The sequence below is a fragment of the Populus euphratica genome, unplaced genomic scaffold (genome assembly GCF_000495115.2).
Source record: "Populus euphratica unplaced genomic scaffold, PopEup_1.0 scaffold85.1, whole genome shotgun sequence".
Classification (NCBI taxonomy): domain Eukaryota; kingdom Viridiplantae; phylum Streptophyta; class Magnoliopsida; order Malpighiales; family Salicaceae; genus Populus; species Populus euphratica.
This window is the reverse complement of record NW_011499898.1, coordinates 332,233-350,583: the sequence shown is the minus strand read 5'-3', so window position 1 is coordinate 350,583 and position 18,351 is coordinate 332,233. Positions and strand designations below refer to the sequence as shown.

Sequence of the window (18,351 nt, the reverse complement as noted above, 5' to 3'; positions counted from 1 at the left end):
TTCCGATCTCATCTTTTTTTCCTTTTTATTCTTGACTCTGACGTCAGTGAATAAATAAATAAAAGTAAATTTTTTTTTTACACATGCACATATTTTTTTTATTTTTCTAGCTAAATAAAATAAAATACAATGAATACAAATAATATAAATTTAAATCGGTATTTTTATTTCTGACTCTGGCGTCAGTGAATAAACCAATAAATTTATATTATTTTTATTCATGTATACATATTTTTTTTATTTTCATATTTTTTTTTTGGGTTGGGCCCAGCTCAGCCCATAGAGCTGGGTTGGACCCACCAGGCTAAACTTATGTTAACAACAAATCAAGTTCCTTTCATAGCTCAGGTGTCGGTTATACCATACATTATGGGCTATGAAAGTGCCAAGCATTTGTTGTACCAAGTGTTATACAACATAAATCAAGATTAGTCATTTAACAAGCAAAGTATTAAAGAGTGAACAAGATAGCAAATATAAAACATGTTAGTATCAAACATTAAAGTCCATATTAAGTTTACATTATACTTATTCTTACACCATTAGTGTAACCTTTTCACCTTGACATAATTAACTTAGCTAGACATAATGAAAGAAAGCAAAATAGATAAACAAAATAAGAACATAAAAGTTAACTAAGTAAAGGAAAGGAAATGAAAGGCATAAACTTAATATTAATGAAAACAAAGCATAAAAAATACAAAGAGAGAAAGGAAGAGCATGATCTTGATCTGAACACCAAGATGCCTAAATGCATGGCAAATGCCTCCTTTTATAGGCCAAAAATGGGAACTATTGATTTGATGACTAATTGATAAGTGGGTGACCAACTTTTGACTTGGTGACAATCCTTATCTTCTCTTGTCTGCCCAAAACGTCATTGATAACGTCAAAACTGGAGCCAGTTGCAAACATGAAAGTTGTAGGCAATTGTCTCAGCTTTCTTGTGTAAAAATTTCAGCTCATTTGGACTTCTAGAACTCCAGATATGGCCAAAATACCGAACAGTGCTCGGGCTGGAAGACAGATTCGGGCTTCTTTGTTGTTGCTACAATTTGGACTTGATAATGGCCTTTTTAGATCTTGGGCTCCATATGAAAGTTGTAGGCCTATGTCTTACCTTTCCATCCATATAAATTGGACCTAAATCTGAGATATATAGCTCCAGATATGACCCATTTACCGAACAGTGTTCCGGTTTGGATTGCACCGACATCTCTTCTCTAAGTTTGACCATCTCTTTATCCATGCAATTTAAGTTCTTCAAGTCATCAATCAATCCTTTCATTTATGTGATAGGCCTGTATTAAAAATAGACATTTACCACAAATTAAATGTATCTTATATTATTAGATATATTATTATAAAACATGCTTTGGTTAAGGAGTTATTGATACTTCAAGTGCAAAATGATATAAAACCATGATAAAAATGCACTTTTAGGTACTAATCACAAGCCTAGCAGGGTTACAAGCTTGACTTGGTTGATCATTGTTTTTTTAATTTTTACCAGCAGGCGTGCATGAATTGCTCACCCACGTCTGCTACAGGAAAAACATGTAATTAAACTGCAATGAGGGAAAGAGCAACTTACCTAGTGCTGCAATTGAAGATGATAATGACAGTAGAGGGCCGACCTGCTGATGCTATTTTCTCTTCCTCTATTTTCCTCTTGATGTCGCTCTAGTCCTCCTTCTCTCTGCCCTCCTTTTCCAAGCACACCCCTGGCAAACACAGTAACCAGTTAATTATTTTAGCAAGAAAAGAAGAAAACTTACCTAAACATGTGGCTGCCGAAGGTTTCTTTTAGGGTTTCTCTCTAATTGTCCTCCCTCCTTCTTTTCTTTTTTTTGCTCTATTTTTCTGGGTTAATTCTCTGTTCTCGGGTCTATCCTTTTTTCTTTTCCTTCCCCCCTGAGATCTGTATTTATAGTGCAAGAATCCCATCTCTTGTGAGAAGTAAAGTCTCAATCAAACTCATTCTCTTTTTTGAAGTTCGAATTAAAATCGAATTCGAAAGCAGACAACTATCTTTATCTTGAGGATTATCTTGAAGAAGGTAAGGATAACTTGAAGGTAAGGATTATCTTGAAGAAGATAGAGATTATCTTAAAGGTAAGGATTATCTTTGAGAAGATAAGGATTATCTTGAGGATAAGACTAGAATGACAAAGGCACATTGCAGTCCTTAATTTTCACGGAAGTTGACAAACACACTTTTCATCGAAATAAATCTTTGATCTTTTAATTTTTCATTTTAAACCTTGTAAAAATTAAATTAAAAGCCAAAGGGCCAAAATTAGGTTATGACAAGGTTTATTAAATTTAAATTTATCATTAAAGAAAATCAACCTTTATAATTATATCAGAAAATTTCCTGCCATTAAATGAAGTGGAGTCTACACAAAATTAATTGTCTATTAGTAGGAGAAATTAAAAACTCCAATTAGAGAATGAATTTTTAAAATTTAATGGCTAATGAAATAAATTCAAACAAAAACATAATAATTTACTAATGATGTAGTTGTGTTGTCTTAATGTTAGATAAAAATCAACAATGAATATGCATTTACATGTAGCATGACTTAAAAGGAGAGAGATTATTATAATATAAACTAAAATAGAAATTGATTTTACTATAGAGAATTCATTGTCATCATTTCACATTTCTTTAGAATTTTCATTTCAATTCTCAAATTTATTTATTTATTGAACAATTAATCCCATATTAAACCCAAATGCAATTTTTTTTTTGGGTGAAGATTGAGTTGAAAGATAAAGGATTGAAATAAAAAAACATGAATAAAATAGGTGGCAACTCTGCAATTTATTTGCAAAGTTCATTTTAATCCCCTTTCTTTTTAAGCTATTAAGTAACAGATCATTATAATTTTAAATTATGATATTTTGATACCAAACTTTATTTTTTTTTAGTTTTTTTTTAGTGGATGAGAGAGGAGGATTGTTGGATTTTAGCTTAAAGAGAATAATTATTGTTGACAAAGATTTCAATTATTAAAATGGTTGGTTTTTATATCATATGACTTTATATGATGAAGAGAGTTAAAATTATATGTTTTATTTACTTTGAAAATACCTAGAAAAACATATCCGAGTTGTGAAAGATTTTTGTTTTCTAGTTGATTTTGTGTTTTGTGGAAGTTTTTTGTGTTTTGTGAGACCATAAATTATTTTAACAAGATTTCCAAGGTCTGTCCTTAATATTTTGAGTAAAAAATAGATTGAAAATGAGTTTTTGAGTAAAAAAACAAGCCTTGTATTTTCGGTCACTAAATGGCTGAAATCTAGTGAAAATTACAAATGACATCCTATCTATTTTTGATCAAAACATTAGAGCGGACAACATGTCGTTTACCCCATTAACTAAAAAATAAATTAAAAGTCCATGTGTTGGCCTTTTATAGATGGGTCAGGCGCAAGGCTTGGCTTACTAGTCCTAGCAGTACTTGTATTTATTAATTTTATTTTTTTAATTGATTTTTTTATTAATAACTTTTATATATATCTTTTGTAAAATAATTTTTAAATTTATGTTTTAATTAATACTCATTCTATTTGATATTTTTAAAATCTTATCTAGCCTTTTTGAAATGGTGATTATTGTTTAGTTATATTTGTTGTGTTTAATTTTTTTAAAGGTTAGTATTATTCATCTGTAATATTTTTTCATATTTTATATAGATTCAATATGTGTTTTTTATAATATTTTTAATATATGCAGATAATCATAAAAAAAATTATTTTATTTTATTTTATTCAATAAATTTTATGCGTGTCCATTTCTATTATAAATTAATTTTAGTAAACAAATTCATCAAACACAACTATATAAATAATCTATGTTGCAATATTAAATATCTTGATTTATATTTGTCCTTCAAATTTTTGAACTAGATTTTTATTTATCATTCATGAATTTTTTTAAAAATTTATTTACAAAATGTGTTAGTGATTTATTTGATTAGATGCATGAATAATTTTTTTAATTTATATTTACTATTTTTTTCATGTGAAAAACATGTTGAAAAATTCTATATATTTAAATTTTTATCAAGTGTTGATGTTTTAAATTGGATTCTTATTCTTGAGTTTTCTTAGTTTTTCTCCATAATTTTTTATAAAAAATGTATTATTTATAATTTTATCATTTAATCTAAGTTAATAATTTATTATTTTTATAAAATTAACTTATTTAGTTGACATAGAATATAATTCAAGTTATTTTTTTTTTAAAAGTACTCATATGACGTCTTATTATTTTAATGAAAAGATAATACAAATCCGTAGCGTGAAACATTAGTCTAGTAAATGCTATTTTGTTATGGATAGACTTGCAGCCGACATCCTGCAGGGTGAGATGATGCGGTAGGAAATTTTCTTATCTCGGGTAATTACTTCCGAGTCAAAATGTTTTCTCCCTTTACACCATAAAGAGAATCCGAGTAATTTCGAATTACCTGAATCTTTTTATATTATTTAAATTATTGGTTTTTTAATTAAAAAATAGTTTTTTTTACCCGGATCGAAATGGAAATCATCCCTTAAAAAATGTGGAATGGGCTTAGTTGCTATGGACAAAGGTCAGCTAGCTTTTAGTTTGCGTTCATTTATGGACCCAAGCCTTTTGTATTGTTGGGCTGGGCTTTCTGGGTAAGGAAACAGATCGGAGTTCCATTTTGAGGCTCCATTTCATTCATAATCATAAGAAATAACAGTTTGCGTTCATTTATGCGGGTTAATTTAGAAATTTTACGATTTAACATCTAATTTGGGTTAGATGTGTAATTAAACCATATTTAGTCAAATCCTTGATGGTGTTAAAAACTTGACTTTTGAAAAAATAATCAAATTACTTAGATTAATATTTGAAAATTAAATCTTTTGCATTAACTAAAAATATATATTATCAGCTCACCAATTTTAATAATATGGATGTGATTTTATTAAGATAATTAATTGCTTATTTGGTGTTTCTGTTTTTAAAAATAATTTCAGTTTCAAAAAATATTTTTTATGTATTTTTAATGATTTTAATTTTTTATATTAAAAAATAAAAATAAATTAAAAAAATATTGTTTTAATATATTCTAAATTGAAGAATATATTTATAAAATATAATGCACCCTATCACGAAACACATAACATCAACTAACTCGGTAGGTTGACTCACGTCCAAAGACCCAGGGTCATTATTGGATCTTTGGATCGGATCCGGCGAATACGAAATGCTGAGAGGGTAACTTTCAGGTGGGCCGGCCACAGAGATTAGCGGCCCCACGTAATTGATGCCGTGGTTATGAAAGCAATGACCAGTGAAGCGGTAGTCGGCGGGTCGCATCTACGAGTAAGGCAGTAACCACCCACTTACTTCACTCTCTCCACTCCACCAAAGAATATGAAGCAGAGAACCTGGCCTGGTCACCAATACCGTCAATCAACCTTTAAATTCTGGTTATCATCAGAAGCAGGTTTTCGGCAAATAAGAACATCAGATGGTGATTTCTCGACACTTCCCTCCGATATTTTGACCAAAATAGCGGCATCGTTCACACTGCCTCATCTGCAAGCGGCGTCGTTGGTGTGCAAGTCATGGAGCGAAGGGCTTCGGCCATTGAGAGAAGCCTTGTTGTTCCTAAAATGGGGAAAGCGGTTCAAGCATGGACGGGGAGGTGTGCGACCTAATTTGGACAAGGCTCTCGACTCCTTTTTAAAAGGCGCGGCTCGTGGGTCCACCCGCGCCATGGTTGATGCTGGTCTTCTTTATTGGGAAACTGGTAAAAGAGACATGGCAATTGCCCTTTATAAAAAGGCTGCAGTGCTTGGAGACCCTTCTGGACAGTGTAATCTTGGACTTTCTTACTTGCAAGGTATCTAATTCTTAATTTCCTTTTCTAGTACCTTTTGCATTCTAGTCATCTTTATGGAGTTTAAAGTTAAATGAAATAGCAGTTATGTTTCTGTTTTGTGCAATGCAAGTGCTGCAGGGAAAGAAAAATTGTAGAAAAGCTAGAAAAATGCAATTTTTTTTTTTGTCATAAATATTTACAAGCATGACATGAACATAGGCTGTAATTTCTTTTGCTTGTTGAAATGGGTGATTGAGTGTTGCCAATGTTTTGATCACTTTTAAAATATCCCACAAAAAGAAATGAGAAAATGATAACAATAATAAATAAAAAGGTTATGGAAAAACTAGCCTCCAATAAAGCAAAATCTGGTCATGAGTTGCTAGGATGTGTTTATTATGGTTATTATTGGACGTGCAGCTGAACCTTCAAAACGAAAGGAAGCAGAGAAATGGTTGTTTCAGGCTTCCAAATCTGGTCATGTTCGTGCTCAATACCAACTCGCACTTTGTTTACATCAAGGTTGTGGATTTGATCGTCGTCTACACGAGGCTGTAAGCATCTCTCTTCTCGTCCTACCACAAATTTGTGGACTAGCTTGTCAGTTCAGAACTAATGAGCTTTTCTCTCAAACAGGCTAGATGGTATCTAAAAGCGGCTGAAGGTGGTGATGTGCGTGCGATGTACCGTGTTGCATTGTGTTACTCAGTTGGGGAAGGTTTGGCTCAGAGTCATCGCCAAGCAAGGAAATGGATGAAGCGGGCAGCCGATCGTGGTCATAGCAAAGCTCAGTATGAGCATGGACTTGGACTCTTTTCGGTATGTTACTATTGATGTAACCTGTATTTATATATGCAGGATAGGCAGTGCCAAAAGTAGATTAATTTAATTTGTGCTTTGAGTGGTTGCATTGAGGTGGGAGAATATAACAAATGGGGATGGGAAGGGCATAATTGAGAGAGTTTAATACTTGACACATTTGACTTAATGTCGCTTTTGCTATCTCAATTTTTTCCAAGGATGGCTACCTGGCTTTGTGTTTGGACTCGTGTTTTCGAGTTGTGATCTCTCAATTGCTTTTGTCTTGTTGTTGCTCTTGTTAATTTTTCTTTTTTTATGAGGCGAAACCAGTGTGATTCAGAAAAGAACAAGGATTGGTGCTTTGCCCAAATATAGGCTATGAACTACCCAAGCATAGTTTTGCAATCCACCCTAAACACAGCTAAAACCCAATTTCAAAGCCTCGTGATGTTTTTAGAGGTCACATGGGATCCTGTAAATGGTTGAACTATTTAGATAGGCCTCTATATTCCTTTTTTGCTTGCCTGGGGATCTTATGGTAATATTTTGGACAGGAAGGAGAGAAGTTGAAAGCTGTAGTTTACCTGGAACTTGCCACTCGTGCTGGTGAAACAGCAGCTGTTCATGTCAAGAATGTGATTTTACAACAACTACCAGCAACTTCACGTGATCATGTCGTGAACCTTGCTAATAATTGGCGTGCTTTGCCTTCTCTCTGAGATATTCATAAGGTTTGTAAATCTTTGAATAGTAGTCCTTCCAAAAAACTTGCATACGTAAACATATCCTTCTGTCCTTAATCATGAAATGTCTTTCTATTTGTATCATTTACCCCACAAGAATATATTTCTTGGCTGTTGACCACTGTATTTGAGACTTTGGAGTTTGAATTCTACAGGAATAATAAACTAACAAGATTTTTTCTCGAGTCTCACGAGCAACTAGACATCTAACTGTATGCTTTCCCGATAAAGAATGGGAAAGGATTGGGATAGCAAAGTATGATTCTCTTTACACACTAGTTTTCACGCAGATACTGTTGGTAATAGAATCATGAACGAAGAACAGAAATAAAATAAAACAGCAAACAAAACCAGAGACGTGGTTCTGCCTCAGAAAATAATGACGGACGCAGAAACAACAAGAGTAGTGAAATGAAACACCAGCAAGTTAAGTGCAAAAATTCACAATCCTTGTCTTGTTGGTTACAATTTTATATTGTTTATTCTGTAAATACTAGAAGAGAGTTTTTTTTTTTTTTAAGGTAGAATAAGAAGCTCTATATATATATTTTATCCATAAATTGTAACAATATTAATCAAAATGGGGGCCCTTCCACTCCTGGATCTCTCTTATTGTTCACCTTTTTTATTCTTGGAATCATCTTCCCCACCCCATTTCCTTATCCTCTCTTCGGCAGCAGAAGCCTGCATTTAATAAAAGATTATTCATCAGGTGGTCACCTGAATGTGAAAAATATCCTTAATCTGTACTTTTCATGGATATTTCTTTGAAATAAAAATTAGGAACTTACCTCTGTGTTCCAATTGGTTTTACCAATCATCCAGAAGAGAACGGCAGTTTGTACGGCCGTCCCTGTCAGCATTCCAATCCAAATTCCCTGAAAATTGCCGGTAAGAGCAGAAGAAATTATATATATAACCATTCATTATGGTCGTCCATCAGCCTCGCACTTGATGATCATGTGACTCTCTAAAGAAAACCTAGGGGAGCCGGTTAGATAGATGCATGATGATTGATTGATGGCGAGCATCTCTTTTATCATATACAAGTGTAGTTATTAAATTTATATGGCATTGCGGTACAAACGGAGAGACTGATAATTTTTTTTAAAAAATTATTTTTTATATATTTTAAAATACTTATATTTAAAAATAAATTTTAAAAAACCAAAAATATTATTTTAATATATTTATAAATAAAAACATTGTAAAAAACAATCAATGCAGGACTTGGGTTTGCTTTTAAACTTATTAAATTTAACAACAGTGATCTAATGGATCAATCTTAAAGTTCTTTTATTTAAATAGTATATAAAATGATTTTATTTTTAAGTTCACTTGGGTTATTCTATCTAATCTAGCTTGTAACTCTGGCTTTCAATGGGTTAGTAACTATGGCTAATTATTAGTTTTGTTTCCCTCATCAGCCGTAATTTGAATAAAAATGTCCACATACATGATGATAATTGTATAACTTTGTACATTCGGCACTATAAATTAAAGGGAATACAAGGCTAACCTGGACACCCATTTGAAGCCAAAAACCAAGAATGAGACCCAAGGGAATTCCAAATATGTAGTAACACCCTATGTTTACGTAAGCAACAACAGCTTGCCATCCTGCTCCAATGGCCACCCCTGTTTAAATTTAACGAGATCACCACCATATCCATTTATTAAAGATGTATTGTAAGAGTCGACGGACCTGAGATACAGCACCCAAGGAGTACAAAGCCAGCATGCACGTAGCTAGGAGAACGTATATATAGTAAGAACTTAATTACCTGAGAGAACTGGTTGGACATTATTGATGATGATGCAGACAGCGAGGAGAGGTGTGAGCTGCTTTACTAGTTCCTTGACTCCAGCATCGTTCGTAAACAAGTCTGGGTATAGGTTTCGTGCCAAGACAAGAATTAGCGCGATTACGAGGCCTATCATAAGCGAAGCTAGCGTGGCCACTACTAAAGAGAATTTCGCTGTTCTTGGGTGGGCAGCTCCTAGTTCATTTGACACTCTCACGCTGCATGCATCAACGAGTTCAAACTCAAATATCATGCTGCTCTATCTATTTCTTTCGATGTGTGTGTAATATGTTGAAAGGCTTGAATCTCTACGAACCTTATGGCTGCGTTGATTCCAATGGCTATCATGACCGCCCAGCCCACTATATTGGTGCTGCAAAGTCGAATGGTTCATCAAAAAACAAATTAACATAACTTTGAGACTATTCGAATAAGGTTATTCCAATCGCAAGTTAATTATAACATTATTTAGCCCTTGTGGTTTATTACAAATTAATTGATTAGCCTTTGGACGTAGTATCAGAATAATTGAATAATCTCTTCACAAGTGCTTACCATCTTTAATTTTGTAGTCTTCTGTTTCAAAAAATGTACCACTCATCAAGATTTTCCATCATATATACTTCTCTTTTACTTTTTGTTTCTCCCAAAAAAGCTAAGATTCCAAAGAAATTTGAAAAAGGCGCATAGAATCGACGAAAGTACTACCTTCTAGTTTCGCAGGTTCGAGCGAAACCAACATTTTGTTTTGTCGTGTTTTTTTTTTTCTATCTCTTACATGGTGTTCTGTTTCTACGAACAAATGACTGACTGATCACCACTCCTGTTCTCTATATCAATTCTATGAAGAGAAACTTAAGCAGGACAACTCGCTGAGTTGCATTGTCAACAGGATGCGAATTCGAAATGGAGTGTTGTCTTGGCAAAGATCCGATCATTGCAAACATATAAAAACACCTTGCAGGGGAGTTTTGTCTGCGAGCCTACTAGGAATGAAAATGACGACTCCTGTTTTTCTCCCCAAGATTTGGTATGGTGTTTTGTTGGAGAAAAATAAAGAGGAAAATTGATTGAAATGCGAGAATGGCTACTAAAATCAATGTCTTGTCCCATGCACGAGAGAGGAGGAATACAGATTTTTATTTTATTTTTTTCAAAAACAAATATTGTTCTTCGTGATAGAACTAACACTCCTTCCTCGCTACATTATCTATCACCACTAGCATTGCTGCAAGAGATGATGATATACGGTGATAGTTAAAATAAATAAAAAATTCTTTAGATAATATATTATTTGTTAATAGTATGATGGCTACCGCCAACCACCACTTCTATCAGCACAACTACCGGCAATAAAGCTAACAGTGATAGAAGATTGTGGTGATATTAAGTTATAAAACTCTGTTATTTTAAAAATTAAAATAATATTTTTAAAAAAATTATATTAAAATCTTGAATTGCCTTGTCAGGTTCAATGTATTTAATATAAAATATAGATTCTACATTAGGGTGTTGGATCGGGTCCAAAATGGTTATTTTTACCAACTTTTTTAAACGTTTATCTACCACATACATGCATAATTTACCATATAAGTTTTTTCTTCACACCCCGTCCAACATTATTACTAACATGTCATTATCATGGAAAAGCATGAAATATTAATATCGACATCACTAATTTTCTACATCTACGTTCTCAAACATCCTTTAAATAACTATTAAGACCGGGTTTATGTGAACGTAACATGTTGTCATCTGCTTTGACTAGGCACGCGTTAGATTATTAGATTTTTTTTTTTTTCCTTTCAAAGATGAAAGCATTACCCGATGAACTTATATTTCAATATTCAAACGTATTCAAAGGAAAGATCATGAATCCAAATCAGACACGTAATTTTACTTGTACTTATCTTCTTCTACAAGGACGGTGGGGTTTGTTCTGTTAGGAGGCAATGATAAGGAAACGAAAGCAGCGAGGCAAGCTTATGTTCGTATCCTTTCCTGACTTTTTAAGCCCCAAAACAGGGTCAGATTGGGTGTGCTGATTCAAGTTCACTAAGCGTATGCTGCAGGGCAGAGATGTTTACTATTAACAGGAGAACAACTGACCTTATAGACAAGGCATCCACTGCAAGTTCAGCATTTTTTAGATATCCAGCGAACAGTATTAATGCCATGAAATACCATACTTCCAGGCTGCACGAAATTATTTACCAAAAGCATAGTCACTTAAAGCTGTAATTGTAAATGGGGTCATAATTAACAATCAAGGAGAAAGAGAATTGCTATTGTGATGGGTTTCTTACCAAAGCATTACAGCTGATGCCAGAGATAACCTAACAAATCCCCAGAGATTTTGAAAAGCTTTCCAAGAAAGTCCGGTCCATGCTTCCCCGCAAGTTCCACTTAAAATGTACAACAGTTGCGCAATCACTATGAACCACCATGAAGCGTTTAGAACCACGGCTGCACCCACCAGACCCCACCCTAATTTCAGCATCAATAGCCAACTGAAAACGGCATGGAAAACTAAGGCCACTGCCGCTATAGCAGCCATAACCATCATCTTGCTTTGAGCTTGTAAGAACTTTGCAATTGGAAAGTTCATTGCATAAGCAAATAGCTGTGGTATCATCCACACCGAGAACATCCCTGCCGCCTGTGATATCTCTGCTGTCTGACCAATAAGCTTCAAAAATGGTCCAGCAAAGATATATAAAAGGGTAAGTATAACAGCTGTGGCATTAAGAATGACCCAAGATCTTTGCATATAGATTCCTAGCATATCAAGCTGCCCTGCTCCGTACGCTTGTCCACAAAGTGTTTCCAAGGCACTCCCCATGCCAAGCTGCAGATTCAATGATCAAATATTACTCACCAATCAAAAGCTGTGACAAAATATTACCAATATTATATATATACACATAAAATGCTGCTACCTAGTACCTAGCTATGCGTAAGGGCATATATACTTTCAGCATGAATTAAATAAGGTCCAAAATAAAATACAGGCATATTGTAAGCGATCAACAAAACAATTGTATCCTTAATTGTTACTACATGTACAGGTAGCTTTTAATTATATACCATGATACCAAAAGAGAATCCAGCAACGACAGAATTCTCAACAGAGACAGCAGCTAGATCCACCGTGCCAACATGTCCAGCAAGAAGCTGAGTGATAGCACCAAGGGAGTACTTGCACAAGGTGGTGAAGATGGCAGGGCCGGCAAGATACCATAGCTTCTTGGACTCTCTACAGAATTCTATAGAGAAATCACGGACACTGTTGATTAGAGGGATGTCATCAGGATCAGGAGTGAAGGAGGAGGCGATGGAGGAGTTTGTTGATAGTAAGTGCTGGTCTCGATTCTGGTGATCGTTTTGTGGGGAGAGAAGTGGTTGCCTGCCACCCTCCATTCTTCGATCACTTTGTTTTCTTTTTCAGTAAAGAGAGGACCGAGTCATTTATATGGACTGCATGAAGAGCTTATATAGTGTTGTAATTCCGACAGCATCTCCCTGGAAAGATCTCTGTTCTCGGTAAGTTGGTCAGTATTGTAGGATAGATAGATAGATAGATAGATAGATAGATGACATATGTTGCAGAGAGAATATATATATATATATATATGTATAGATAGATAGATAGATGACATATGTTGTTGTGTTTTATCGGTACTGCAGGATAAAATACATTAAAAAGATACAAACATGAAGAAACAGAGATAAAACATAAAATAAATTTGTTTTAAAAATAATTTTAGAATAAATTTTGAAAATAGAAATTACATACAGACACATTTTTTTATAGAAATATTTAAACAAAACTTCAAAAAAAAATGACATTCGGTAATCCTTAATTTTGTCCCTATGCGGAAAATAATTATATGGAAGTTTATTTTTATTTTTAATTATATGAAAGTTTAATTTCAACATCAAGTGTTAAAAATGAACCAATACCATTAAAAACAACTACGTCAAGCTATCCTGTCACATCATCAAACCATTAACCTCTCACCCTTTACTCTCTTGTTTGAATTGTTATATTTTAATTTTAAAAACAAAAAATTAAAAAAAAATTGTTGATTGGGACACAATGCTAGATGTATTGTATATACATGAAGTATAAATCAAGAAAGGTTAAGATGCCAAGTATATAACCTTAAAATAAAATAATAATAATGAAGTTTATGTTGTAGAGATTCTAAAATCTTGTAAACTTGTCAAGCTAATTTTAATGGAGTTCGATACGTCTCTATGTATTTAATTGATTAGTGGTTCATCTAGGGTTTTCATACGAGTATAATAATGACGAAGAAAGGAAGCTTCTGTCCTCAATAATTGATTGTATTATGGATATGAATTAGAATTAGAGATTGTTTAGAAGGTAGAATTTTTTTTATAAAAATATATTAAAATAATATATTTTTTATTTTTAAAAAATTATTTTTAATATTAATATATAAAAGGGATTAGAAAACATAAAAATTAGTTTAAAAAAATAAAAAACAAATTTAAATTTTAAAAACATGTTTGGAAGGGTGGGTGTTGTTATTTTTTAAAGTGTTTTTTATTTAAAAACATGTTAATAATATTTTTTTATTTTTTAAAAATTATTTTTAAGATTATTACATAAAAAATAAAAAAATATTAATTTAAAATAAAAAAATTTAAAATTTTTTTAAAATACTTTATAAATATAATACCAATCGGTATCTAAAAAACACTGTTTCAACTCTTCATTCAATGTAAAACAAGGAGGCCACTTGACCGAAGTAAGTATGCAAAAGCACATGGAAATTAAGGTGACGCTGACACGTAGGATTTTTTAGCCACTCGGGATAGTGTTATGGGATAGGCTTCTCCGTCGGATGGCTGGGACCCAAATTAATGTCAGAAATCACGTGGTTGAATCTGTAATGGTTTATGATTTCCCACATCAGCATTGTTCAATGTGTAATCATAAGAACCCGCCTCTTCGTTTTCGGGCCGGCCGGTTGATATCATTTTATTTTCTAATTATATTCTTAGAAGTTATTTGTTTTAAAAATTAAATTTTTTATTTTTTTAAATTAATATCTTTTTAGTTTTTTACAATTATTTTGATGTATTGATATTAAAAATAATTTTTAAAAATTAAAAAATATATTATTTTGATACATTTTTTAATAAAAAAATATTTTGAAAAATAATCACAACTACACTATTAAAGAAGAGAATGTTAAATTATAATCAATCCAATATTCAAGTATTATATAAATAATTATTTTATTTTATTTAAATAATAAAACATAAATATTATACAACTCAAACTCAATTTAAATCCAACCTAAAATATATATTTTTATTATATTGATATATTTCTAGAATTTTTATATTTTTAAAAACTAATATAATATCTACACACACATATTACTATTTTATTTTATTAAATAATAAATAATAATTGCATAATAAATATTTATATGAATATCTGAAATCATAAAGTTTTTATATCTAAATATTTTCCAATAAATAATAATTAAGATATACACACACTTGACATTTGAGTAATCATTGTCATTCAGCCTCACACCATCTTGTATTTCCGTTTATCGGTCATCGGAGACTCTTCTTGGTAATTTCCGGTTGTCGACCATGAATCTTCGGCTGATAGTGCTGCATGTGACTAGATTAAATATAAGAACGGGGAGATTTAATAATAATTCTTAAGATCACAAGAACTAATTAATTATTTTGCTAGACTACAATGGAGACTCGAGGGACAGGATCTTACTAAAATGCAAATGAAAATCATAAAGAGAAGCCTTCCATTGCTTTAGGTTGGGAGGGGGCGCTTTCCTCCTGCGATGGGTGACGATGTTAGCTCCATTTCCTGAAAACATAAGACCAATGGTGATTTTTTGCCTGTAAATAAATGTCATTTAAGTAGTGGTGAGCATTTTTTTGTGTGGTTCGATATTGGATCAAAATAAATAATCAAACTAAGATTATATTTTTTAAAATGTTTAAACTGAAACAAACTGGAAATTAGTTTGAACCGATCATATTTAATTTGGTTTTGTTTTTCCCCTCCAAACCAATTTAAACCAAAAATTATTTTCAGGTTTTTTTACTAATCATATTTTTTCAAGGATTCTATTTTTTATTTATTTCTAATTTCACAAATATGTGTTTTTTGTGCTTATTTTCTGAGAAATTTTAACTTTCTCAACAGGTATGACTTTGTTTTAAATTAGTTAAATTAGTTAGGCATGCATGATATCCAGAAACTCAATCCCGACTTTGTTTTTATTAGATCTTTGCCTAAAAATTAAACTTTGTAAAAAAATACACAGCATAAAAGGAAAGAACAAAAAAATTTTAACTTTCTCAACAGGTATGACTTTGTTTTAAATTAGAATTTTAACTTTCTCAACAGGTATGACTTTATTTTAAATTAGTTAGGCATGCATGATATCCAGAAACTCAATCTCGACTTTGTTTTTATTAGATCTTTGCCTAGAAATTAAACTTTGCAAAAAAATACACAATATAAAAGGAAAGAACAAAAGTGATTTGACTGAAGAGAAAAAAAACAAAGAAAAGATCAAAAAATAATATATTATTAAAATGTAAAATCGACAAAATATTATTATTTGAATAAGAAAAAACAAATCTAAAAAATTCATGTTTTTTCCTCTTCAATCTTCCCTCCATTTTATTTTGAAGCCACTACCACACACATGTAAAGAAAAAAATCCTAAACTCATTTTTAATGAAAACTGATCCAACTCAATTGCACCAACTTAGTCTTCTTCTTCAATCAAAGAAGACAAATGCAAAGAAAAAAAGAGGGAAGAGTTGCAAAGAAAAAAGGAAGGGGAGGGGAGAGAGGCAAAGAGAAGGGGGAAGGGGTGACTGCTTTTGCATTTAGGAAATGCAAAGAATAAAGTTTAAGTTTTAGGTTTAGGGTTAGAAAAAGCATGATATTTATAATTGTTTTTTTAAGTATTAGTTTGATTTAATTAATTTCAGATTTTAAAAATTAAAATTGAACTGAATCAGAACTTTTTTGTAATTTTTTAATTAATTAATTTAATTTTTTCAGTTATTTTTTGTTTGGTTTATCAGTTTTTTGCTCACCCCTACATTTAAGATTGTTGTACTTAGGATGATGCTTTTCTGTTAGAAATTGATAAAAGTAATATATATTTTTTAAATTATAATCTAAAATAATAATATATATATATATATATATATTGAAACTGAAAAAGAGTCAAGCTCCAACAACAAAACTAAACTGTCCCTTTTGCACTGCAAAAAACTTTAACAGAGTGTGTGGCTAGAAAATGAAGTGGGGAGAGAGGAAACCTGCGACAATGTTATAAAAAAAGTGAATTTAACATATATTTATATATTTAATGTATCAAATTGAATTAAAACTTGAAAACTAATAAAATTGATTAAATCTATTCAAATTCGGTAAACTTAGATTGATTTTACGAGTTTAAAAAAATATAAAATTATATATTTTAGTAATTTATACCCAGTTTAAAAAAATATAAAATTATATATTTTGGTAATTTATACCTGAACATTTTTATTATTTTAAATTTATATCTTGCAAAACTTGTACAATTTAATAATCAAAGACTTCATTTTAACTATAATTATTATAATTTTTTAAACAATACAAGAATTTCATTTTCATAAAATTAAAATACATATTTATTTTTTATAATTTATTATGTAAACTATTAATATATCAATTGATATATTACTCTATTTTAATGGCAAATATATAAAATAAAAATTACAAATTCATATAATAATTAATGTTAAATAGTCTATTAAAATTTTAAAAAACTCATTTCTATCAACAAAGTAAATGAATCAATTTATCCAAGAAATAGAAGAATTAATGTAAATAAAGTAAAGATGTTTGAATTTTTTTATTGTTTATTTTATTATTTATTTTAATTATATTATATTGTTAATTACTACTTAATTAAAATTCTTAATATATAATTAGTTAAAATATTTTACTTACAATTACAATTTTACGATTCAAGCATTTGAGTTTATATTAAGATTCAAGCATTCAAATATAAATTTTATAATTCAAGCATTTGAGTTTATATTACGATTCAAGCATTCAAATATATATCGTATATTCCGTGTCTTGTTAATTTTTTTTTTGAACAATCTTGCCCTAAAAATTGGGAGCGTGATAATATTTCATCGCCCCAATTTAAGTCCCTTCAATTTTCCTTGTGCGAGGGTTCGTTCAGCTTCAAGACGCCTCCCGCTGTACAATCTGTGACCCTTCACTCCTCCATTTTCCATGTATCCGGTATAGAGTAAAGAGGACCGCAAGGAACGCAAAATATTACCCAACCGCAAGTCCATACATCGAAATAAAACAAAGACAGCTCTGAGAGCACGTCCAAATAGGCCAGAATTCAAGAAAGCCAAAGACAACAGACGGATAGCAGACTCTATGGTGGAAATAAGGCAGCCGAAGGGATATTGTTGGCAGGCATGGCTAGAATGCCATGCCGAAGGAAATGTTACAATTATTCAGAATGTTGGACGAAGTAAACAGAAACTTTCACAAAGCACAAAACATCAGGGCCTTAACTTGACCAGGTGGACCAGATGATATATGAAAAAGAACTGCTGATGCATAAATACAGGTGATAGCAGACAGACGATCAATGAAAAATCACTAATAGCATCTTATTTAATCAATGAAATGGATATTCATTGCAATCATGATAAAAAACAAGCGCTAGCATTAGAAAGACTGGGAGAAAGTAGATAGGACATGTAAACGGCATCGAGAAAGACGAGATTGATAAGTATTATAATCAATGAAGATGACAAGGTTTTGCTCTTTGAATAATTTACATTGCAGGTTGAAACATTTGCAACCAAGAGATACCACAACATTACAAGTATAAAAATGATAGCTGAGACTTGAAAAGGCCAGGATGAATAATGCCAAAGCATCTTAAACAACAGGTTTGGTAGATCATACAAGCAAAGGGAGATGTGACAGGGCATATGAAAAATGAATCAGACCCATGTGCAAGAAAGTTCAACGCATATAAACGAATGGAAATAGGGTTTTATATCCCCATCACTAAG

The 18,351-nt window shown here is 31.6% G+C and overlaps 2 protein-coding genes across 4 annotated transcripts; one reads left to right on the top strand and one right to left on the bottom strand.

The window, feature by feature from the left end:
- The first annotated feature begins 5,180 nt into the window (after window positions 1-5,180).
- LOC105132342 (F-box protein At1g70590-like) lies at window positions 5,181-7,900 on the top strand. 3 transcript variants are annotated; one of them, XM_011035793.1, is made up of 5 exons: window positions 5,181-5,888; window positions 6,288-6,421; window positions 6,504-6,686; window positions 7,223-7,399; window positions 7,702-7,900. In XM_011035793.1, the coding sequence occupies exons 1-4, from the start codon at window positions 5,417-5,419 to the stop codon at window positions 7,385-7,387; spliced, it is 954 nt and encodes a 317-aa protein (XP_011034095.1). In that variant the 5' UTR covers window positions 5,181-5,416; the 3' UTR covers window positions 7,388-7,399; window positions 7,702-7,900. The 3 variants fall into 3 exon arrangements, with proteins under 3 accessions (XP_011034095.1, XP_011034094.1, XP_011034093.1); XM_011035792.1 differs by lacking the exon at window positions 7,702-7,900 and adding an exon at window positions 7,567-7,695; XM_011035791.1 differs by lacking the exon at window positions 7,702-7,900 and having other exon boundaries at window positions 7,223-7,596.
- Window positions 7,901-7,938: 38 nt separating this feature from the next.
- Window positions 7,939-12,741, bottom strand: LOC105132341 (protein TRANSPARENT TESTA 12-like). The gene is made up of 8 exons (XM_011035790.1): window positions 12,304-12,741; window positions 11,523-12,064; window positions 11,326-11,412; window positions 9,533-9,589; window positions 9,196-9,434; window positions 8,931-9,049; window positions 8,203-8,289; window positions 7,939-8,095 (listed from the first exon to the last, which is right to left on the bottom strand). Exons 1-8 carry the CDS (start codon window positions 12,634-12,636, stop codon window positions 8,021-8,023), a joined length of 1,539 nt encoding a protein of 512 aa, XP_011034092.1. The 5' UTR covers window positions 12,637-12,741; the 3' UTR covers window positions 7,939-8,020.
- Between the last annotated feature and the right edge of the window lie 5,610 nt (window positions 12,742-18,351).